This window comes from Pelophylax lessonae (genome assembly GCF_965119305.1).
Source record: "Pelophylax lessonae genome assembly, chromosome: 1".
Taxonomy (NCBI): domain Eukaryota; kingdom Metazoa; phylum Chordata; class Amphibia; order Anura; family Ranidae; genus Pelophylax; species Pelophylax lessonae.
The window spans coordinates 135,830,317-135,855,763 of record NC_138768.1 but is presented as its reverse complement, the minus strand read 5'-3'; the positions used below and the strand labels follow the sequence as shown (position 1 = coordinate 135,855,763).

The 25,447-nt window shown below is 43.0% G+C and overlaps 1 protein-coding gene across 3 annotated transcripts in view; it reads left to right on the top strand.

The window, feature by feature from the left end:
- ARHGEF28 (Rho guanine nucleotide exchange factor 28) overlaps positions 1-25,447 on the top strand; it is a 354,612-nt gene that overhangs the window by 242,704 nt on the left and 86,461 nt on the right. For all 3 annotated transcript variants that reach the window (XM_082272798.1, XM_082272799.1, XM_082272800.1), the window contains 7 exons: positions 5,687-5,810; positions 10,701-10,827; positions 14,014-14,069; positions 14,674-14,722; positions 16,637-16,784; positions 19,189-19,310; positions 21,215-21,355. In XM_082272798.1, the coding sequence (XP_082128924.1) occupies positions 5,687-5,810; positions 10,701-10,827; positions 14,014-14,069; positions 14,674-14,722; positions 16,637-16,784; positions 19,189-19,310; positions 21,215-21,355 (767 nt within the window). The remainder of the gene's footprint in view (positions 1-5,686; positions 5,811-10,700; positions 10,828-14,013; positions 14,070-14,673; positions 14,723-16,636; positions 16,785-19,188; positions 19,311-21,214; positions 21,356-25,447) is intronic.

Below are 25,447 nucleotides of genomic sequence, written 5' to 3'. Positions count from 1 at the left end.
GCATGATTTTTTTACTGTCACTGTACGTGTAGAAGCATTTTAAGGTCTTTAAACACACTTTTAAAACAATAGAAACTCATTTAAACACATAAAAGATACTTAGAGACAGAGCAAGAGCTATGAAAAACACAAAAATCTTTCATTTTTAATGATTTGTATAGTAAAATAACATTACAAAAAAAAACGCGAATTACCGGGACCGCAAAAACTGAACCGCGATGTAGCGGGGGATTACTGTACTAGGGGTTATTACTGCATGAGCTGGTACCAATACTAGGCTTTATTACTGCATAAACTGGCACCAATACTAGTGATTATTACTCTAAAAACTAGCAGCAATACTAGGGGTTATTACTGTGTAAACTGGCACCATTACTGGGAGTTATTACTGTGTAAATTGGTACCACTACTAGGAGCTATTAATGTGTAAACTATCACCAATACAAGGGGTTATTACTGCATAAACTGGCAACAATTCAAGGCTTTATTACTGCATAAACCTGGTACCAATACTAGGTGTTATTACTGCGTAAACTGGCCCCTATACTAGAGGCTATTACTGTGTAAAGTGGCACCAATACTAGGGGTTACTACTGCATAAACTCTTTGCTCAAATTGCTTTAAAGTATAAAGAACAGCTTTTAAGAGTTTTCCTCTTTCTCAGGTATGAAGCAATACCTGAGGAAGAAAGGAAAAGTCTTGAAACCTTGTCTTTTCGGTGTTAGGTTAGCACAATAAAAAGGTATCATTGATTACTCTCGTATTTTGTAACCTTATTTATATATACACTTATTTCGTTTTTTTCAGTGGTATGATATGGTGAGGAAAATTATGAGTGCCCCCCTAGTTTTGACTGTGGTATCTTATGTGCCCCCCCCCATTTATTGTTCCTAGAGCCGCAACTGGGCACCGAAATTGCTCCTTGTCTTACTGAAACAGATCAGTGGCGGAACTAACAGAGTCACAGCAGTCACCATTGCGACTGGGCCCTGGAGTTCCGCCACTGTGGGGGGGGGGGGGGGCCCGGCGCGCCCGTCAGTCCGTTCATTTAGCCGTTTTGGGGGTGTGGCCAACTGCTGAGCACTGGAGTCTCAGGAGTCTGAAGCCCCGCCTATTCTCTTCAGGCAGAGACTGAGAGACCATGTAGGGAGGAGGACACTGAAAAAAAATGTCAGCTGACACCAATAGAGTTAAGGGGGAGGAGCTCTTCCCTTGCAAGGAGATCCCATGGAGGCACGTGTAGTGGATGCTTAGGGGGAAAAGACTGACAAGGTAAGTGAAAAATTGCTAGTGCAACTGTACCCATCCTCCACCACCTCTGCCTCTTAATGACTCCCCCCCCCCCCCCCACCACAGATCTCATCCCTAATCAGTAAGAGGCAGAGGTGGGGGAGGGAGCATGACACCACCGATATTACTAATCCCACCCCCCTCACCCCCACCGTTGTCACTAATCCTGCCCCCCTCACCACCACCGCTGTCACTAATCCCACCCCCCCTCACCACCACCGCTGTCACTAATCCCACCCCCCTCACCACCACCACTGTCACTAATCCCACCCCCCTCATCACTATCACTGTCACTAATCCCACCCCCCCTCACCACCACCGCCATCACTAATCCCACCCCCCCTCACCACCACCGCTGTCACTAATCCCACCACCCTCGCCACCACCGCTGTCACTAATCTTGCCCCCCCTTACCACCACCACTGTCACTAATCTTGCCCCCCTCACCACCACCACTGTCACCACCACTGCTGTCACTAATCCCATCCCCCCTCACCACCACCGCTGTCACTAATCCTACCCTCCTCACCACCACTGCTGTCACTAATACCACCCCCCCACCACCACAGCTGTCACTAATCCTGCCCCCCCCTCACCACCACCGCTGTCACTAATCCTGCCCCCTCGCCACCACCGCTGCCACTAATCCCGCCCCCCTCACCACCACCGCTGTCACTAATCCCGCCCCCCCACCACCACCGCTGTCACTAATCCCGCCCCCCCACCACCACCGCTGTCACTAATCCTACCCCCTCACCACCACCGATGTCACTAATCCCACCCCCTCACTACCACTGCTGTCACTAATTCCATTCCCTCACCACCACCCATGTCACTAATCCCACCCCCTCACCACCACCACTGTCACTAATCCCGCCTCCTCACCACCACCGCTGTCACTAATCCTGCCCCCTCACTACCACCGATGTGACTAATCCCACCCCCTCACCACCACTGCTGTCACTAATCCCGCCCCCCTTTACCACCACCACCACTAATCCTACCCCCTCTCACCACCACCACTGCCACTAATCCTACCCCCTCTCACCACCACTGCCATTAATCCTACCCCATTCACCACCACTGCTGCCACTGATCCCACCCCCTTCACCACCACCCCCGCTGCCACTGATCCCACCCCCTTCACAAACACCCCCACTGCCACTAAATCCCACCCCCTCCAGCACCACTATTGCCACTCATCCCATCCCACTACAGCTGCTACTGATCCAATCCCACCACTGCCTCCACTCATCCCATCCCCCCACCACTACCACCACCACTCATCCTATCCCACCACCCCTGCCACTGATTCCATCCCACCACTATCCCTGCCACTGAACCCATCCAACTGCCAATTCTGCCATCTAACTCATCCCACCACTACCACTCATCCCATCCCACCACTGCTGCCACTGACCCAATCCCCCCACCCCCACCACCACTGCCACTGTTCCTATCCTCCCCACCACCACTGCCACTCATCCCATCCCCTCCACCACCACCACTGCCACTCATCCCATTCCATTTACCACACCACTTCTGTTGCCACTGATCCCATTCCCCCCCACCATTGCCACTCATGCCGTCTCTTTACCGCTGTCATTTATTCCATCCCCCCATCACCGCCACCACTCATCCCATTCCACCCCCCATCACTACCACCACCGCTGTACACCTAGATAGGAGGGGCAGGGGGGTGGCATATAGAGGAACCAATCCCCTATCCGCTGCAGGAAGAAAATTTAGGGGATCAGTTCCTCTATATGTCGCCCCCGCTGTCCCTTCTATCCAGGTGTACAGGGGTGACGCATGGGGCTGGGTCGCCCCTGGGGTCATGGGTGCCCTTTAGGGTTTCTTGCATCGGGGCCCTGAAGGTTCTAGTTACGCCTCTGAAACAGATGATAGTTTAAATCAGGCTTGCAGTGGTTGTACCAGCTCTTTAAGCAGATGAGGGGAGATAGAGGTATTTTAATGACCTATACAGGTTAAAGTACTCCACCCCATATTACAAGGTAAAAAGGTATTTGCATGTTTATCTTTATTTGTTAGTGATTTTGCAATTCTTTTCTTCAGTCTATTGTAGCAATGATAGGTGTTTTTAGAGGTTCAGTCTCACTTTTTAAAGCTTTATTTGGATAAAAAAAAAAAAATGTCTATACATACAGCGTTGAAACACTCTTGAAGCAAGGATCTCCACCGTGTGACACTCCTACTAAAAAAAAAATCCGATATCACAACTTAAACCCTTTGTCTTACAAAAGTTTAGGCAGCAAATATTAGTTATCAATATCAGTCAAAAAGTCAGAGTTCTAATCTAATTCCCTTTAAATTGTTTGAGGATTTTTGATTGTTTCTCATGGATTTGATTTACTAAGCATGCAGTCTGTACTCATAAATAAGTCCTAATATGTCCTTCAATGTTTTTTTAATTTTCCTTTTTTTTTGTTGTATATATATAAAAAAAGAAACATACCAAAAAAATGAGCCTGACCACAAATCTGTCTTGGTATTTTCCATTGTATAACTCATGAATAGAAGTGACTTAAATACAAAGGTATTTCTTACATAATAGGAATTCCAGAAATAGTAGTCATGAACGATAACAATACAGATGTTTATTGTGGTGTCAAATATAGGATATAATCGCGATGTGACAAGTCATTACTGCATGTTATTTCATATTCACTGTGCATCAATACACACAGGTAGCCTATACCACATATACAGTGTCACTCAACTTCTGCTGTTGTCTGACCAAGTGAGTGCTTGAAAAATACATTGGTAACACTAAAATATGGTCCTGGGTTTTATGCTGGCCTAAGGAGCCCATAGACCTGAGATGACAGTCTCCCCATCAGGTGTTATAGCCCTGATCTGGTAATATTCAAAAAACAAACAAAAAAAACCCCCAAAAAACGATTGCTATCATTTTCCTTGGGCTGGGACTGTGTGTTGCTCACCTTACGTCTTCAATGGCCCTAAATGGAACCAGTGTACAAAGAATATTGCTGTTTAGGGAGAAACTGACCCAGGACATAAGGCATTCATTTTAGGCACAGACTTTTGGCCGTTCTCTGATATCTATTGACAGCTTAAAGAGGAGTTCCGCCTTCCCCTAAAACAATTAAAAGTCAGCAGCTACACATACTGTAGCTTCTGACTTTTAATATTAGGACACTCAAGTGATGTCGGCACCCGAAGCCGATTTTGGTATCGGCTCTCATGTGCTGCCGCTGCCATTCTGGGAAAGGGAACCCGGCAGTGAAGCCTACTGCGCATGAGCGAAGCGTGCTGCACATTCCTATTGACTTGGCAGCAGGGGGATACTTCGCCACGGGCCATGTCCCAGAAGAGGGGAAGGGGTACCAGTCAAAAACAGGTACCTGCCCCCCCCCCCCCTGAAAGGTGCCAAATGTGGCACCGGAGGCGGGGGTGGAAGCAAAATAGCGGAAGTTCCATTTTTGGGTGGAACTCCGCTTTAAAGTATAGCTAAAGGCAAAACTTTTTTTTCTTAGTTTTGGATAGAGTGGAGAGGGATTAGATTCCCTGTCAGTTTTTATTGCTGCCTGTGTCCCTGTTAGGGAGATTCATCCTCTCTATATGTCCTGTTTACCATGATCATTAAAAATGAAAGTAAAAGATATAACCCAAATTTTGGATTGTCCCCAGAAAAGTAATAGATATGAAATCTTCCAATGGGTACACTAGTTCTGGTGACCTGGGGGTCCCCAAAGAATTCCCTTAATTTACAGGGATTTTTCCTCACTTCCTGTTTGGCTATGGGAAAGGAAATGAAGAGAAATCTCCGCAATGGGATACAGATGGTGAAAAAAAAAAAATCTATATAACCCTCCCTTGCTCTATCCAAAATGCTATAGTTCTACTTTAAGGCAATAGCTGTACTGGGGTTCAGCCCATTGGAATTTGTATGGATTTCAAAAAAGTACTGTGGTTCCCTCCTCAAGAGTGTGAGAGGGAATGAGCGCGTTGAGTAAGAGTATGACTGCTCATCGATAGGCACATTTTGGAAGGAATGGTGAAATAATCGACAAGCATGAACATGGCAGCATGCTAGGTACAAAATGATTAGCGATTACAGATCTTGTTCAAAATGGCTTTCAATCTGCTGGAAAGTCAGTCTTTGCAGACAGTCCTTTTCGATAAATTGTTATTACATGTTTGTCTTAAAGATATCTGATACTTTTCAGTACACTGTTCAGTACACAAGTTCAAACACTTGGAAATAATGCCCAATTACCTAAAAATGATGAGTCATAAAAACCAGGGTAATACATTTCTGTTGCTCATGGCCACCCCTGTGAGTGTGCTGGTATGTGTGTTTATTTGGTCTTATTTTACGTCTCACTAACTACAGTACAATGTTATTTTTCAGGATTGAAGAGGAGGAATGGGACAGATACATGGCACCTACAAAACCTGAAGCTGAGAAAAACAAAGTGAGCCGGACTTTCAGCTTCCTGCGGAGCAGGATGAGCAGTACGAGGAATAAAACCAAGGTGAACATTGCCCCCTGCTGCTAATATTAGGCCATAAGTGCAAATAAGTCTTTTCTTAGGCCTCACTTCTACTCTTAAATTCCTGTTTAGGAGCTTTTGTCTTTTTTTTTTTTGGCCAAAGCCCCCAAATGCAACTCAATAAAAGCTGTTGGGTCTGCACACATAGGTTTTTACCAGAGTTTAAAAGCTGCACAGTTTAGAGACAGTCAAAGCTCCCCTCCTGAATGCAGAAGAATCGCAATCAGGAGAGGAGCTTTTGGGCATAAACAACACCAATCGCTCCTAAACACTAGGTGCATTTAGCTCTTCAGCATTTATTAATTTCAATGGACAGAATAAATAAAAATTCTGGCTAAAGAAATAAACTCCCAAACACCAAATGCTTCTAAACTCTGCTAAAATTACCTAAACTGGTTTGAAAAAATGCAGTTGGGTGAGCATTTAACGCTGATTTCTCCTGTCAGGAGGAACAGCATTTACAATAAACCAGTGTGCAATAGGGCCTTAGACAAACTTGCATGTAAATTAATGCCTACCGTCTGGTTTTCAAGCAGTGTTTGCTAAATTAGTGCACCAAACCCCAGGCCAGTGCCAATGTATCCTACTACAACTTACAACATAAGACTCGTTGTTTAGTTAGTAAGTGACATACTAAACAACTGTTTGTTTGGAGTTCGCTTTCCTCCTTATTATTAAATATTTTTCCTCCATAGTTTTGCTATTGACCTATATCAGGCAATTGGCTTCCCTTAAAAATTGGACCTGGTGTGTGTCTGTACAACCATGGTACAAGTAAAATGTAAACCTCTACTGTTATAGTTTCAGAGTTAACCACTAGACAACCGCCCGCCACAGATATACTGTGGCAGACAGCCGCTCCTGGGCGAAACGTCGAACATGTACAGCGCTCACTAGAGAGTCTAGGGGGCGAGTCAGCAGGGAAGTCAGCGCGTGTGTCAGGCGGCTCCGATTGCCGTCTGACACCCTCAATTTCTCCCCGCTGAGAGAGAAGGACGGTCGTCTAATGTAAACACAGCCATCCGTCCTTCTCCCTGGGATGATCACAGAGACCAAGTGATTCTGCTATATAGGATCGTATGTCTCTATGCAAATATCATTGCACACTGTACACAGTAACAATGCTTTAAAACACTGGCATGTTCCGGGAAGATTATGTATATGAAATGGCTAATATTTATGTGAAGAGCTAAGAAAACGATAAATAGACTGTAGAATCACTTTAAAGATTACTCTAATTGTGGGGGGGGGGAAATGGCACACAGAGGGTCACCAGTACTGCCTGTGTGACTATAATTTGCAGTTAGATGCTGGGGACTCAGCAGGGGTTTCCCCACTGAAAGCAATCAGATGCTGACAGCTCCCACAGCTATTCACGACTGCTTGCATGTAATCGCTCATGATGCGATTACTTGTGAATTATCAGCCCTGGATGCATGGGCATCCGCAGAACTTTTTTCAGGGGGGGGCATCATTTTAAGGTCACCCGTGCTCTGCCCCTTTTTGACAATGTCATAAAGGGGAGGGGATTAGTCATTATCAAATAAAGCAGAGGCATGCAAAGGTTTAAGAAACCTGATGCAAAAGCTTAATAGAAGAGCTGTCAGAGTCCTGCTCTCCTCTATGGGAGATTGGATAAAATGGACCGCCTGTCCGTTTTCATCCGATTCGATCCTATTAGTAAATACAGCTGGTACTACTTGTCGTCCTCCAGGCTGTATAGATAGATCTACTCATTATAACAGTATATAACAGCAGTAGATGTAGTATTTATTAAGAGAAATTAGAGATCTGTGAGACTGGGACTCTATAGGTTCAGCAAACAGGATCCCAGGCGCAGCTGGTACTTGTAGTCGTCCCCCCCCCCCCCCCCAGGCTGTATAGATCTATTCACTATAATATTAGATGTCATATGTCTGTTTTACAATTAGAGATTAGTGACTCCATAAGCAAAGCAGACAGGAGGACCCCAGGTGCAGTTGGTACTTGTAATCCACAGGCTGTACAGATCTGCTCATCATGGTATTATATAACAGCAGTAGATGTCTAATGTCTTATGTGTGCAGTACAAAGGGAGATCTGGGGCTCTATAGACTGAGCAGACAAGATCCCTGGTGCTTGCAGCTGGTAGCCTGGTACCTGTAGTCCTCCAGGGCCCAGGCTGTAAAGATCTGCTCAGCTCACTACAAAATTATATAACAGGCAGCACTGCAGGCCAGCAATAGATCATGTAGTATGTCACAACATGGATGGATGTCAGTATTTATTATTGATTGTTGCAGGCAGCTGGTACATGTAGTCCTCCAGGGCCCAGGCTGTAAAGATCTGCTCAGCTCAATCATTAGCACTATATATTATATTTTAGGCTTCTTTCACACGGCGGCTCAGGATTTATTCTCTGCTGCGGCACTTTTTTTTTTTTCACGGAGCGGATGACACTTGTGTCATCTGCTCCGTATGTCCGCATATCATCCCATCCGTTTGCGGATGATATACGGACATAATGTAAGTCTATGGGCATTGCGGATGTCAGCGGATGACACCGCTGACATCCGATTTTCCTTCATTTCCATTTTTTGTAACGGAGGAAAAATAGGGTTCTGTTCCATTCCAAAAAACGGAACAGAACTGAAAGGAAGAAAATCGGATGTCAGCGGATGGTATTCCGCTGACATCCGCAATGCCATTCACTTACATTATGTCCGCAAATCATCCGCAAAAAAATAGGATGATTTGCGGACACACGGAGCGGCCGTGTGAAAGGGCCCTAACAGGCAGCAGGCCAGCAATAGATGTACTAGTAATAATGTCACTCACATCACCTGTAGTCCTCCAGGGCCCAGGCTGTAAAGATCTGCTCAGCTCACTCAGCACAGCACTATATATATTATATTTAACAGGCAGCGACGCCCATGGGCAGCAGGCTGGCCAGCAATAGATATACTAGTATTAGTAGTAATAATGTCACTCTCACAATCTGAGTCACATGGATGGATGTCACCTCAGCAGTAGTATGACAGACAGTAATTCATTGTCAGTGACAAGACAAGAAGACTCACTTTCACTTACTCTCTATTCACCGCTCAGGTGGTCACTGGTCAGTGGGCACACTCATCGTGGGTGTCAGACTGTCAGATCACAGGTCACTCACAGGCACAGCAGGTGGTGAGGTGAGGTGAGGTGACTCTCACTCTCTCTCACTCCGATTCCCGGCCACAGCGCTGCCTTTCCCGCCTCCTCTCCAGTCACGCACGCTGATTCTCCTCTCTCTCCTCCGCGGGCCGCAGCTCCGCCCCTTGCTGAGCTGACTGACATCAGCAGCAGCCAGCAGGGAATCCCCGGCCCGCCCCCTGCAGCTGTCGTAAGGGCAGCAGAGGACCGAGGCCGAGTACTGAGAGAGGAGGGAGCCGGAGCCGTAGCCAGAGCCAGCGGGCGGGCGGGCGGATCAGCGCCGCGCTCGTGTGCTGCTACGGCAAAAAGAATGTGAATGTGATGATATGCAGGATTCCAGGGGGGGGGGGGGGGGCACTCGCCCCCCCCTTGCCCTCCCTTGCGGACGCCCATGCCTGGATGCAGACTGTCTGCATCCAGGGCCAATCATTCACAGGTCATCACTCCTTGTAATCACTCCTGTCAGCCTTCTTTTATTTTTTAGTGGGGCTTGGTGGCCCCAGCTATTTGCTGGGAACCCCCAATGGGTCTCCCGCACCTGATCCCAAATGGTCTCATTCACAAGTGTGAATGGGACCTAAATGTATTGTTTATTGAAATATAATGAGTTATTTATCTACATTATGCTGATTGGTGCACTTTTATCTAATTTGTATGTTCCTTTTATTTTTCTTTGTAAGATATTAAATGTTACATTTGGTCATAACATTTTACAGGGAAATTATATTAAAAGTAACAGTGTTATAAGTCTTAAGAGAAATGAATTTAATTATTGTCTATAATTACAAGCATTAGAAGATAATAACATTACAGCTAATGTGATATGACTCTGCAACATGATTATGCTGGGATTGCTGTTATTAATAATACAGTTAATATTTATAAATATAAAATACAGAATAACATAAAATAATATTAATTATTTAGTGCCTTTTACTTTTTTGTAACACTTTTCAAACTAATGGCCCATACACACTATAACCATATAATATGAGGTCAAACCTAAACACTGTCAATTTGTATGCAATCTGGCAGGCCCTTGCACTACATAGAAAAGGTAAATCTGAAGGAAAAAGTCTTCAGAAAATCTTAGTGTGTATGGCCCTTAAGAGCTGGAATTACAAAGTAAGGCCTGAGACACACCTTTGTTATGCAGTGAATTGCTGTCACACATGCATTAATGCTCATTCCATGCTTTCTGGTGCTATTTCCTTTAAATGACTCCCTAATGTGCAGAGCGTTTTGAAAAATTGCTGCCATCTGTTTTAGGCCTCTTGAACACTGTAGCTTGAAAAAGCTCAGTACAGCATTTTTTTTTTTTTTTTTACTGATCTAAAATGCAGCCCATTGTTTACAATGTGCCTGTACACACAGGTGCGTAAACCGGCACTGTGTATTCCTGAGTAAAAATAAGATAGATCTGCTTTCCTGGTAAGTATTTTGCACCAGTACACACAAATGCAAATATATTGCCTATGCGCATAAATATTTAGCATTTTTATAGATTTTGCCAAGAGGAATGCATTGCGCGCGAATGTGCACGAATACGTGTAACACAAACGCCTGAAATTATGGCCAGAAATGCTGATGCTCAAACATCAGTACCGTGTGCAAGAGGCCTAATTGTGCTGTTCTGCTGTGGTTAACTGTCGCTTTTTGGTCTGTCTTTTTCTTGTCTTTCATATGTAAATTTTCTTGAAGACCAAAACAAAGGATACAAAAGAGAAGATGAATCGCCACCAGTTTGTACTGGGTACTTTCTCTGGTGTAGTTCCATGTTTGGTATGTGAGAAAGCCCTCCTAGGGAAAGAATCATTTCAATGTTCCAGTAAGTACCAGTGCACAAGATATCCTACATTTATTGTTAGAGCTTAATGGACCAGCAAACTCAACAGTAATATTCAGTTATATGTGGACACTGGAGAGCTGTATCATTCAGTGGCATCTAAAGCTGTATCCATAGATGTCAGATAAGCCTCCATTTCAGACATACTGGGGAGAGATTTACTAACACTGGTGCACACAGAATCTGGTGCAGCTGTGCATAGTAACCAATCAGCTTCTAGGTTTTAGTCCCCGTTCACATTGAACTGATTTGACATGTCAAATCGCATGCCAAATCTGAGCCTATTGCTGGCAACGCACCATCCTAAATTCCTAAAAGAAGTTCCTGCACTACGTTTGGTGATTTTGGAGGCAATTTCAATAGACATATATGCATGAACCCACACAGATGTCTCTCAAATTGCCCCTGAAGTTGGACTGAAATGCTGAACTTTTGCACAATGCACAATTTCAAACCCGTATTTAGCGTGAATCTAGGCTTATTGTCATAGCTCAATTGAACAAGCTGAAGTTAGAAGCTGATTGGTTACTATGCACAGCTACCCCACATTCTGTGTGCACCAATTTTAGTAAATCTCCCCAACTGTATACTAAAGATTTTGGTGAGTTCCATATAGATATGTTTTTCTGATGTCTTCTGGTCAGTTATGTGATATGTATCATATTCTTTCTGTTTGGTCTTCTTCCAAAGCTGAGGGTTATCTTGAGTGATGGGTGCAGTGAGTGCAGGATGCCGTGCTCAGGGGCCATAGTACCCTGCATTAAGTCTTTTCTCGATCTTTGGGCCCTGTCCCACTAGCGGGACAAAAGTGCATCAAAAATGATTTGCCGTTAAAGCCTATGGGTGCACCCAGGGTCAGTTTTAGGTGCGTTTCTGCTTGTTTTTAAAGCGGATTTTCACTGCATCTGAGCACCACAAACCAAAAACTTGATCTAATTCATTTTTTATATTCAAAGCAAATTCCCCCATCCATCCATGTCTCCATGTTTTTTTTTTATGAGAAATCACTTTGAAAAACACCCCCTAGCATTTCTGGCCGTGGTCAACTTAAGGGCAAGGGCAAGAGTAAGGGCAAATGATTCATGTAGCATTTGATTCCTGCCCTTACCTCAAATATGCATGCAAAAGAGTGTGCTGAGCTGTGAAAACCCTCCTCCTCTCCTGAAGACTCCTGGGGATGTATGACATAATTTGCCTAGGCATGAAAGCAGGAAGAAACTGAAGAAATGTAAAAAAAAAAAAAAATTTAAAACAAGTAAATATGATATACTTTCCTATCTATTTACTAATGCTAGCAGCATGAGGATTAAAAATAATCAATGTTGATTGGGAGAGGGAAGTTCCACTTTAAGGAATGGTTCTCCTGAACAATCAGTGAATAGATGGTAGTTTAGGAGCCGGCACAGCCTCTTGTCATCAGTAGCTCAGTCCGGCCTTCCCCTGCTTCCTCCCCTCAGATGCAGGGAGCCATTGCTCCCTGCAGTTCTATCCGCTGTCTCCCCACCCTTCCGGTGGTAGCATTGTTCCAGAGGTGGAGCATACTGACCACAGGGAAGGAATTATCACTGGTTGTTAAAGCCAAGCTCCAGTCCTTTTTGTGTTTAATAAAAGTCAGTAGCTACAAAAAGTGTAGCTGCTGACTTTTAATAAACCGACTCTCACCTGTCCCAGGATCCAGCGACGTTGTCACCTGAACCCTCGATTCTCTACCTTTCCTCTTGCTGGAGCCGGCATTACACCTGTGGGCACTGGGTGCGCACAATACATGTGCAAGTCGCATTGCTCCTCACACCTGAATGGTTGGGCAATCTTCTGGGACCTGTGACTTGTCCCAGAAGATTGCAGGAAGGGAGGGGGAGAGGAGAACTTCCGCTCAGAATGCCTAGGTGGTCCAAGTGGAATAGAAATTGTGTACCTGTCGAAACTAGGTACCCGCTCCCCCCTCAAAAAAAATTACATTAGGTTTTGGCTCCTTAACAACCACCCACTGGTACCCTTAACAACCAATGAATAGCTGGTTGTTAAGGAGCAGGCCTCAACGGCGTCCTTAACAACCAAATATTCACAACTGCATGCAACCCATTTAAAATGCGCTATGCGTTTTTAAAAATGTATAGTGCATTTGTAAAGTGTTGCAATGTAAAAATACATGCGCTGCAGTGTGAAAGGGCCCTTTGGGTTGAGTGATACTGCGAGCCATCCAGTCTGAAAAACTTAGGACATCTTGTTGTTCTAAAAGAGGCTCTGGATCAAACATAAGCATCACAATCAGTTATTTTTTTTTTAATCTCCAGGGAGACATTAAAAATAAATAAATTACTCCAGGTTAGGGTTTAAATGTCAGTCAAAAGTCTAGTTGCCTTGTGAGCGAACTTTGATAACAAAGATGATGATTCACAGAGGAATAATAAATATGGAATAATAGTCAATAGAACATATAGAACAATAGTTTTGTGTCAAAACCAGCGTTGTTTAGAGCTCCCCATTAGTTACATTTTTTTTTTTTTACTTTTCCTGATTGCATTGTTTTTTCACTTGTTTTTTTACTTGTGATAACCCATTTAAGTTTACTCTTGATTCATTAAATATTTAACCAGTATTACAGTCCCAAGGTAAAATGCATTCTTGCCACACACTTCGTGTTATTAGGATGAACAGTAACCAAGGCCATCTGTGTGTATACAAGTAGTACTTTACATTCAACCAGACAGATGTGACAAGCTATTCACAAACTTCTAGCTACACTGTGTTTGTGTAGTTGATAAAACCACTGATTGCTTGTTTATTTTCATGGTCACCTAATTGTAACCACAGCCTCTGAAAATTGGCTTTGAAGTTTACATGTTTAATTTGGTAAATTTAATATATTGCTGTTACTGATGTTAAAACACAAAGCCTCATTTAGGGTATGTTTACTGATGGTTCATGGTCTGTGTACATTTGACGAGTGATGTTTGTTGAACCTAATGTGCCCATGCCACTAGGTGTTCCATAGCTGTGCTCAGTGGTGGCCTGCTAAAGTGAATGATTTCATTTGTGGATAGCGACTGCTGGTCAAAATACTACTGCATATTTCCTTTTTGGCTTCCAACTGTTGTTTTTTCTTTGGTGATTTAGTCATTTTAGTCCAATTTATACTCGTTTAATAGGAATTTTCCTTCTTTCCAGATTGTAATGTGAATGTGCACAAGGCATGTAAGGATTCTGCTCCAGCATGTACAAAGGTGATACAAATTATTTGGATGTTACCTTTACATCTCAATATGATGTAATGGTTGATGTGTACCCACGTAGAAGGAAAATCGAAATGCTACCTAAATTTTGGCTCTACATCTTGGTGACTCACTGACCTGGAACCAGCATGCAGTATGGAAGTTCCAACTTTTTCAGATTTCACAGGCTATATGCTTGTTCCAGGTTACTGACTCACTAGGGAGTTAAACAAGAAGGATTTCCACTGTTTAGGATCCCATAGCATATTTTGCTACATCCGGCTCACGAGACACATTCCATTTGTGCCAAGCTTTCAAAAGACTCCATGGGGGTGGCATGGTGTGGCACCTTTTCATCTCTGGCTCATGACTTATGTTTCATCCTGACAGCACAAAGCACAAAAAACAATTGGGTTTGCATGTGTAAATATTTGTAGATCACAAACTCATCAATCATGCAGTTTGTATTTGAACATTTTTTAAACCTGACATTTGTAATGTATCAGCCATTAGATTAAATAAATGATATGATATGGCATCAACACTACTTTTGCCTTTATTGGGTAACCAGCCAAATTAATGCACCTTTTATTTTTTCTTTCTTTCCTTCTAACAGAAATTTCAGGACCGGTACAATACAAAATACAAACCAGCAGTCATTTCAAGTAGGTACATTTATAACTTTATCATTCATTCTTGTTATTGTTCCTTTTTTGATTGGTTCAGAGTCATATCGCAGTCTGTTGAGCAAGGGAAATACCCCACTGTGTTGCTATATAGTAGGGTCAGAATTATGTGGACAGTTTTTCTGAAAAGTCTACATCTTCTTTAAAGGGTAACTCCACTTTCAGGGGAAAAAATAGCAAATAAAGAAATAATTATATAGCGTATACCAGAGGCGTAACTAGAACCTTCAGGGCCGCAGTGCAAGAAACCATTAAGTGCCCTCCGGACCCCTGGCTGGGGCCCTTCCCTTCAAGCCTGGTTCTCTCCCCACTGATCCTGGGGCCCTTTACTCTCGCTGCGGGGCCCTTTATTACGGTCCCGCAGCGGGACCCCTTCACAAGTTCTGCAGTGAGCCCCCTTCCTGCCATCTTGGGGCCTCTCCACGGTGGTGGAATGCCAGGGCCCGGTTGCCAGTGTGACCTTTGCGATCCTGGAAGTTCACCCACTGGTGTCAGTAGTTTTTTTATTTTTAGTATTTTAATTGTATTATTGTTTATCATTTTATTTTATTTTTTTACAATGTCACTGACTATGACTCTGTCCATTAAGAAAAGGAAGGAGTGGGTAAATTACATATTTACCGACCCCTTCCTGGTTCTCTATTGTGACACATCCCCTGCAGCAGCCGGCAGGAGAGGGGGACCAGGGGAGCACACAGGGGCCCAGAGACAGCAGAACACAAGTGAACTGGAATAGAGGAGTGGCAGGGGCAGCATACAGAGGAACCAATCTCCTCCATTTTCCTCCTACAGGAGGAAAAAGGAGGACGGTGATTTATCTACATGCTGTCCCCGCCTCCCCTCCTATCCTGGTGTACAGGGGAGCCGCACAGGCCCCCTGGAGCATGGAGCCCAGTTGCAATTGCAGCCCCTGTAATTACGCCCCTGGCGTATACATTTGCAACACAAGTCATATTGTTATTGAATGTTATTAAAAATTATCTTTTCTTTTCAATCTGCAGCCGCTGTTATTCTCTGAAAATGCAATGCAATATGGCTACCCGGAAGTGTTCTGTACACAGAATGTGTAGTGAACACACCCCAGAAACATAATTTCCTGCTTGTGTGATTGGCTCACCGATATTCCCAGAAGTCTGCCTAAGATACAAGTCAGATTTAAGGCATCCCCTGGAACAAAAATGTCATTTTTGGTGAGATTCTCCCAAAAGGAACATGACTAAAGGGATGCAGGCCCAGCAGAATTCCTCATTAGTGCTCTGCAGGTGCATAGCTGATTAATAATTATGAAACCACTCCCATTAGATTCACTTTCTCACATGGGCACAGAGAAACACAGAGGGGTTGCTTTAGAATAAAAAAAGGCAGGAATATGCAAAAATGTTTGTTATCCTTGCAATGTACATAGATCACCCAGAGGGGAATGTTTTTTTCTCAACAAAAGTGGGGTTACGCTTTAAAGCTGAACTCCAGGTATGATCTTAATTGCATACTTCATTGATCCAGCTTGGACCAATGTACCCTAAGTATGTATATCTCATGCCTGAGGGACCGCTATGTAAGAGAGAAGGTGGAGAAGAGAGTGGCCCAGGAATCAGGGAGCCAAAGATCAGGGATCTTGTTAGCAGGAGGATGTCAGGGAAAGGTGAGTTTATTATCTAATTATTTTACCCCCACTGGTACTTGTTATGCAGAGTTTTAGGGAGAGAAGAGGGGCACTTTCAATAAGCAGACCTTGCCACTGAGATAAGGTTCATAAAACTTTTTATAGAGATACAGAATTAAATTGATGTGCAAGCCATATTCTAGCATGCATTTGCAGAGAATGCAAATATATTCTCGACTTTTACAAGTGTAGTGTTCTATATTATATTATTGTTTCTGTGCTGTTATCAGATTCCTCATTCAAGGACGTTCCTCAATCGGTTCCTTCAGCAATGCCTCCAGCAACTTCTGTGTCTGTTGGCTTTTCTTCTGGAAAGAAAGATACTGCACAGTCATCCCATCCCTTGTCCAGGAGTGTGCCTGTACCGACTGCTGACAGGTCTGTGACACTGATATATTAAAATATTACACACTGTTAAAAATTATAATAAACTCTAAACAAATGAAAAATTGCAGGAAATGAAAAAGAAGCAGTATTGAAGACCAACTCTGAGCTGGCATTCAGAGGTACTCCAGTACTCAGAGTGGGGCATGTCTGTGTTGGGAAGCCGTCATGTATGTGACAGCGTTCTGTGATGACTAGACCTGAACCTTGTTGTACCTCTTCTACAGCTTGTGTCTTATCTGCCCCATATTGCCATTATATCCTCCAGAGCATTTGCATTTTGCAGAGCAGAGTAGGGACTGGCCAGAGAGGGTTTACTTTGATGCAGTTGGCCAGCTTAAACATGTATTTCCATGTATGTGAACTAAAAATCCCTGTTTTATTGCAAAGTTTGCTCGAAAAGGCATATAGCAGTATGCAGAGGGTTTATCCAGAATTTATATTTTTCTGCACTGGGCTCTATTCCCAGCCCATTTCAGCTACCGTAAATGTAAACAAAGGGGCTGGGGATAGTGGTGATTTCATTACCCAAATGTTGCAATGTACATTTGTTGGAAATTGCTTGTGTCACTGGGTGAGTGGAGCCTGATGATGAACTGAGAGATTAGATTCCCATTAGGTCAACTTTACTTTTGATTGTCAGTGCATATCAGTGGGTGGATTTGAAAGCCACTTTTTAACTGAATAGTGGCTATAGATCCATCCACTACCATGCACTATCAATCAGCAGCAAGGCTGACCTGATAATGAGCTAGTCTCTCAGTTTCCATCAGGCTCTGCTCACCCCTAAAACAAACCTCCTTAGTCTGTGACTAGGAAAGTTGGAATTTAAGCATTATAGTCAGACAAGGCACAGTTCAGACATGTTTTGATTGCCTCCAACCACTTATCTTCAAAGAAACATGGTGGTAGACACTAGCTAGTGTAAGCACACATTGCTGCTGTTGCAATGCAAAGGAATATTTAACTCAACAGAGTGTCGTTTGCCAAAATCACCAATTGAAGTCAAAGGAATTGTGATGCAACCTTGTGGTATTGGGTAAGAGGAGCATCAACCAAGAGTCATAGAAGCCAGGGGAATTGAGTTTTTTGAGAAGGAGGGGGTGGTCCACTGTATCAAAGACAGAAGAGAGGGCTAAGATTAAGAGTATGGAGTAGTGACCATTTCTTTTTTTTTTTTTTGCAGTTAGTAAGCTATTAGTGAGCAGTTTCTGTGAAGCATTGGAGGCAAAATCCAGATTGCAAGGGGTCAAGAAGGTATCAGTGAACTGGTAGCTCAGGTGGTTGTAGACCAGGTGGTCTAGGAGTTAAATTTACTAGACCCAGTTTTGACCAACTCAACACACCAAGACATACACTATAATGTCAAAAGTATTGGGACGCCTGCCTTTACATGCACATGAACTCTAATGGCATCCTAGTCTTAGCCTGTAGGTTCAATATTGAGTTGACCCACCCTTTGCAGCTATAAGAGCTTCAACTCTTCTGGGAAGGCTGTCCATAAGGTTTAGAAGTGTGTCTATGGGAATGTTTGACCATTCTTCCAGAAGTGCATTTGGACGAGAAGGCCTGGCTTGCAGTTTCCTTGTCTCCAGTCATCCATGTCTTTATGGACCTTGCTTTGTACACAGGTCCAAATCATTTGGTGGAGGGGGGATTATGGTGTGGGGTTGTTTTTCAGGGGTTGGGCTTGGCCCCTTATTTCCAGTGAAGGGAACTCTTAAGGTGTCAGCATACCAATACATTTTTGACAATTGCATGCTCCCAACTTTTGGTAACAGTTTGGGGATGGCCCCTTCCTGTTCCAACATGACTGTGCATCAGTGCACAAAGCAATGTCCATAAAGACATGGATGAGCCAGTTTGGGGTGGAGGAACTTGACTGACTTCAACCTGATAGATCACCTTTGGGATGAATTAGAGTGGAGAATGCGAGTCAGGCCTTCTGGAAAAATGGTCAAACATTCCCATTGACACACTCCTAAACCTTGTGGACAGCCTTCCCAGAAGGGTTGAAGCTGTTATATCTGCAAAGGGTGGGCCAACTCAAGATTGAACCCTATGGACTAAGACTGGGATGCCATTAAAGGTCATGTGTGTGTAAAGACAGGTGTCCCAATTCTCTTGATAATATTGTGTATGTGTATTAAAAGAAAATGTGTCGTGGCAAGAATAAGATAACTTTGTATTTTGATTTAAAACAGGGCATTTTATTGCTTTTATGAAACTTCAAACAAATATCATATTGCTGAATTCCATGTCATGATCAGACTCAGTTTTATATAATACACTTTTTTCTGCAGTACTGTTTTTATTGGAGGATGTAGTAACTGTTTATATTGTAGACACCACAGAGATTTAGAGAGAAAATCGAACCATTTTCTTTATCAATTTTTAGGCGATTGGATCAGTCTTTGGAATCGGATGGTGACACAAGTGGCTCCAGATCCAGGTCTCAGTCGGATGAACTGTTACAAAATGTGGGGACCCCTCCATCGATAGATGCTTTTCCTATTGAAGGTTGAATTACAGTTATTCTTAACATGAATTTTTATTGTTTTTTTCTGTTTTTAAATGATAATTCACCAAAGCTGTTTTTTGTAACCTGCTCAAATCTAAAAAATTACATTTAGTCCACATACAATGTACATTCACAGAGCAACTGGAAAATCAATTGGCTTTTAAATTGTTAGCATCCCTGCCTTGCAGCTCTGGAGTTCTATTTTCAACCCCCCCCCCAAAGTATAATATCTGCATGCTTTTATATTTCTCCCCATGTTTGCATTGGTTTCCTCCTAATCTTATTATGCAGAGACATATTTAATTCCAGTATTTTTACAGTATCAAAACTCTGTATATAAATACCTTCTTCAGTCTTCCAACTTATGTGCACCTATCCACAGCTGCCAGCACTATGATTAGAACAGCGTTGAAACACAATAAATAATATATCAATATCTATACAGTGCTGACATATTATACAGTACTTTTACAAAATACTGGCATTCATTGTCCTCAATTTCTGTCCTCACCACCTTCACTAGAGTCAATTTAAAAGGATGCAGTTTAGCTAACTATCAGGTTTTTAGATTGCGGAAGTAAACTAAATTACCTAGAGAAAATCCAAGTCAGCAAATTATAACGCATGCATTTTCTATGTAGATGGTGTGGTTGCATGCTCCAGTTTATATAGTTAGCCTGTCAGTAACAAGGTAAAGAAGCCACATGGAAGCACTAATGGAACTTTGGGTGGCCATTGTAACTTTAAAACTTTTTTTTACCTATACTTATCAAATATTATGATTACCATTTGTTCTGTTTAAAATGCCGCTTTGTGCATTGACATAGACTTCTTAGTCTGTCTTGACAATATGGTCACCTGCTGACTTGGCACCATCCACAGGCAGTTAAACTCTTCAATAAGACACAGAAGTTGAGTGTAATTCAATTTTGGATAAGTGCAGTACAGCAGATGTTTTCCAGTCTTTTAGGGTGTAAGAAGACAATGACTCGCTATACCTTGTTCCTGCCATTACTAACACTGACTAAGAATGTACCAACTATCACTGAACAGGAAGGGAGAAAGATAGGAATGTATCAAGTGCAGAGGTAAACAATCAACAGAAAACACATTATAGACGGCAAAGAACAGCTTTCACGGATAACTTTCACTTATTAGACAGTATGTCATGGGAGTTCAATAAACTATTTGCAATAAAGTGGTTGTAATGGTAAACGTTTTTTTTACCTTCATGCAACCTTTGCATCAAGGTAAAAAGAAAACCTTTTTATGTAAGCCCCCCCCCCCCCCAGCCCTACCTAAATACTATCCTGAGCCTGATCTTGATCCAGTGCTGTGCCCATCTACAGCAGCATTGCTCTTCTTTCCCCTCTCCCACAAGAGGATCGGCAGCAGCAGAAACTTTTGGTTCCTGCTGCTGTCAATCAAATCCTGTGAGCAGAGAGCAGAGGGCGGGGCTGAGTTGCACTAAGTGTGCCAATAGACACACACACAGTGCGGCTCAGAATTGAGCACACACAAGTGCCTCCATAACAAATGGCTTGCTATGGGAACACTTGGACAGCAGGAGGAGCCAGGAGCGCCGTCGGGAGACCCAAGAGGAGGCCCAGGGCTGCTCTGTGCAAACCCATTGCACGGAGCAAGTAAGTATGACATGTTTATTATTTAAAAAAGAAAAAGAAAAAACTAAGCCTTTATAATCACTTTAACCTCTTCCTTCAGAGTAGAGGTTATATGATCACACAACCAAGCATGGGTACATTTACATAAAGTCACCTAACCTAACTACAATAGTTTGAGTGACATGCAAACCAAGCAGCAAGTAACACACCTGTGAAATGACTGTGAAGGACCTAATGACTCATATAAAAGGGTGACTGTATGTCCTTAATATTTTGCCAAGATGTTGTGGATGCGGCCCTATGGAGTGACTTCAGCAGCGATGCTCTAGAGTTTGAAGCGGAGTCATGGAGTTTAGTTGTGGATTCCTCCTTCTGTAATAAACAAGAAAAAGATGTGATTAAAAGACAAGATGTTATCTACGGTGAGTAGATTTGTAGAATTACAGACGTGTTCTAGTTTACCGTGATGTCACACAGGCCTTGTGCTTTTATACTGGTATATTTTGTTTTACTGCTATTCCACCTTAGTGTGGATCCTGGCTGCTCTCTCCTTCCTCTGCTATCTGTATGAGTCAATTATGTCTATTTTGCCAGACATAAGGCATTCCTTTGAGATGGCCCCACTTTCCCCTCTTTAGTACACAGCAGGTGATGGACAGCCTTAGATGTGCTTATTTCTTAGGCTGTGTAAGGAGGGGGTGTGCCCTTTCCCTCCACTCAGGTCTCAGAATACACTCAGCTCTTTGCTGTACAGTGTGTGATATCAAGACTAGTCTCTGCCTCCTAGAAACTCAGAAATACAATATGAAATATGTACTTTGGAGTGAGGGGAGAGAGCTGCAGATAAACAGGTAGAGCTTATGTTGGAGGATTTAATTCATTACTGTATATCCCCTGATACCAGTCACTTCTGTGGGCTGATGTAAGGTTTTATTATCACTTTAAGAAGAGAGTCTGTAAGGAGGCATTACTCTCCTGGTAGATGGTCAAAGAGAGCTCTGAGAGAGATTACAATTCTGGTTGCATAATCCTACTTCTGTACATTTTGAATGAAGTAAATAAAAAAAAAAATTTGTTGGACTAAGTGGATGGATTCTAAGCAAAGGGACGGATTGTGTTAAGCACAAACAGGGCTTTTGTGGCCCTGCAGAAATTATTATTTTTATTTGTTACCTGCAGTCAGCTTTTAGCAGGTGTCTCATCCAACTGCAATTTCTAGACGGTTAGTACATGATCATCTTTATATTTCATTTTAAATAATAAATTTGACCCTTTAAGCGGTTTCTGTGCTAGATCGGTTAAGGAAATCCATTTCTCCAAACTCTCCAGGGTTGGTTCCTGTTTATGTTCTTCAAAGAGTCATTTTCAGAGTATATTCAGCAGTGTTTACAGTTCTTTGTCAAATGATTTCTTTCCATTGGTGGAATGTAAACAGAAGATTGCAGAGTTTCTGTGCTTTTACCTTCAGATAATCGTCTGGAGACCAAAACAGGAAATCCTGAGTCCTGATAGAAAGGGTTCTGTGCAGGTCAAGCACAATCCAGTGCCAGCAGCATTTCTGCTATGTCCCAGGCCAATCTGAAGGCTGTTTCATAGGATTTGCACAGCTTGAGTGCATAGATGTTGGTCAAGATGTTCATTTACCAAAAAAAATATCACTTGAGCTGTCAAACATGTCCTAAGTTAGGAGCCATGTGCCCAGGCCAGATATGGCTTACAATTATCATGCCATGTAAGGTTTCCCAATGGAGAAATAAGCAGTTGTTAAAGGGAAACTGTATTAGACTTGGGTCTATTTTACTTTTTTAGAGGTCAAATTGAAGTTTTATATGTTTTTTTTTTTACTAGAGGCAGTATAGCAATAGCAGCTTGCCTCAAGGCTAGCTTTCTTTGCTTGAAAGCCCTGATGAAGTTGTCCAGTAAGGGTTGAATCATTTACAATAGCAGGAGCTCTTAAGCTCTGTAACCGCTTCAGCTCCACTAATGTACCTGTACGTCGCTGGAGCTTGAGTAGTTATATTGAGATGATGCCCACATCTGCAGGCATCATCCCGGTACAGCTGTTTAGAGCCAGTGGTCAGCCCTCTTGTTGTAGCAATTCTAGTGGCTATCTAACCGCTGGATTGCATTTACAAGCAGTGAGAGGGGACGTTCCCCCCCCCCCCCGCCACCTTTCGCAGCTGTAGTGTGATCTCCCATCCTACCCACTAGATGATCATAGAGCCCAGCAAAGACCAGATTGGCTTTGTTGGGATCTATGATCTAGCAACCCAGAAGTGAAGATGTCACATCACTTCTGGGTTGTAAAGTGTTGTCTATGGATAGTAAAATTTACATAGTTTGTCGAGGTTGCACAGACTTGAACAGTTTTAAGTTGTAACATGTTTGGTATCAAACCTAACCACAATGATCCTTGTGTTAAACAATCGTTTTCAAAAGTTTGTTTGAAATTGTGCAATTTATACAGCAGATTATTGTGTATTTCCAGCATTACAGTCAGATTGTAGAACCGCTGTACAAATTCCAATAGATTTACCAATAACTGTCTAGTGTGGGAGGCTGTCTAGTGTGAAAAGCAGTTTAACATAGGATTCTTTTTTTTTTAAATTCAGCCAGTGGGTTAAACAAAAAAACATTACTCAATCCCCCCTTCCACACACTTGATGTGAATGGGGGAATCACTTCCACTGAGGTATTGTATTCTGACAGCAGCGAGACTTCCCTTCCATCAGAATACACTGATCAGCACTGGTGGCTGTAGCCAGCAGCGCTGATCTGTGGAGATTTTCCAACAGGCTGGTTGTACAGAAATAATTCGGTAGATTGACTTCTGTACAACCAGCCTGCCCATACATGGAATGGTCCCTGCTAAACTGGCTGAATTTTGATCCATGTATGGCCAGCTTTAGTCTTGTATGCTACTTTAAGCCAGATCCGATTTTTGCTTGATTCCCCCAATAACACAATCAGTGATGATGGGGGAATCCCTCTTGTAGAACTATTGTGTCCTCCCGGTGGGGGCCCGGGAAGCCATCCCTCCCAGGAGAATACAGTGATTATTGCTAGCGGCTATAGCCACTGGCAGTAATTGAATCTTAAAAATCCCACATGCTGCTTGTACCCAAGTCGTTCGATGGAACAGCCTGGGTACATTCAGCTTGCCCATACATGGTTTAAATCTCAGCTGGTCTCTGCTGAACTGGCATTAATTCAAACGGCCTATGGCCGACTTTAGGTTATATTAGGCTGATGGTTTGCGTTGTATGCAACAGATATATAACAGATAACTGGTTTAATCATGAATCCTAATTTGTAAAGAATACTTTTTGTTTGCTAATGAGTCTGTTTTATAATGTAATATAATCATAATAATATTATGTTAATGTGATTATATGAGAAGATAAAAATAGGTTGCAGAATGTTAGGGAAAACCAGCCTTAAAGTAGAAGAAAAGCCTAAGGCCAGCCATAGACTGTTTAAATGTCAGCTGGTTCTGCAGGTACAGAGATTTGAACCGTGTAAAGGGAGGCTGAATGTACCAAGTTGATTGATCGATCAACTTGAGTACAACCAGTATGCCAGATTTTACTTGCAATTATCCCTTGCAGCTGCTATAGCATAGCCCCTAGCAATAATCACTGTTTTCTCCCGGCGGGGATGCCTCCCCCTCTCCCCTGCCGGGAGAATACAATGTCTTGGCAAGAGGGATTCCCTTGTCAGCACTGTCTGTGTTGATGGGAGAATCAGGCAAATTTCTTTCCTGCAACCTATATCTATGGCCTGCCTAACCTATCCTACCCTCTCGTTCTACCTATCCTGCCTAATCTGTATGAAAAAGATCTGTATACTTACCTATTTTAATATGGTCCGGTCACATGATCCTGCAGCTTCAGTTCTCCTGTGTCAGTAAGCAGATGCTACAGGGGAGAGAAGGGAGCACCAAGAAAGGCTGGGCTATAGGTGACGTCGTGGCTCCCAGACTTTTCAGTCATTGTTGAGTGCTCCTGAACTGTAGCTGCAGGATCATGTGATGGGACCTGCACATTTTGAAAAAGGTAAGTACACACATCTTTTTTTTGTACAGGTTAGGCAGTATAGGTGGGAAGAGGAAACATTATTAGGAATAGTTTTTTCATTTAACTGGAAAAAACTGTCTGCTCCAGACGCAGCCACCGTACTAACTATGCAAAGTTAGTACAGCGATCTCCCCTGCTGAGCTGTTGTGTTCTGACAGGCAGGCAACCCCCCCCCCCTGCCAGAACACTCTGATCAGTGCTCTACAAAATTATCTGAGAGCACTGATCGGGAGACTTCTGTCGGACAGGACGGCATACACACAGGCCGAATGTTTGCCATTTTTTTTTCTTTTAACCAGCTGATGTCTCTTCCACCTTAATTATATAATTATTGACCTGAAAAAAAGGTTGATTATTCATTTTCCACCACCTACACATGAGGTTGCTTACATTTTGCAATGCATTCACATTACCCTGTTATGTAAGCCAAAACAATCC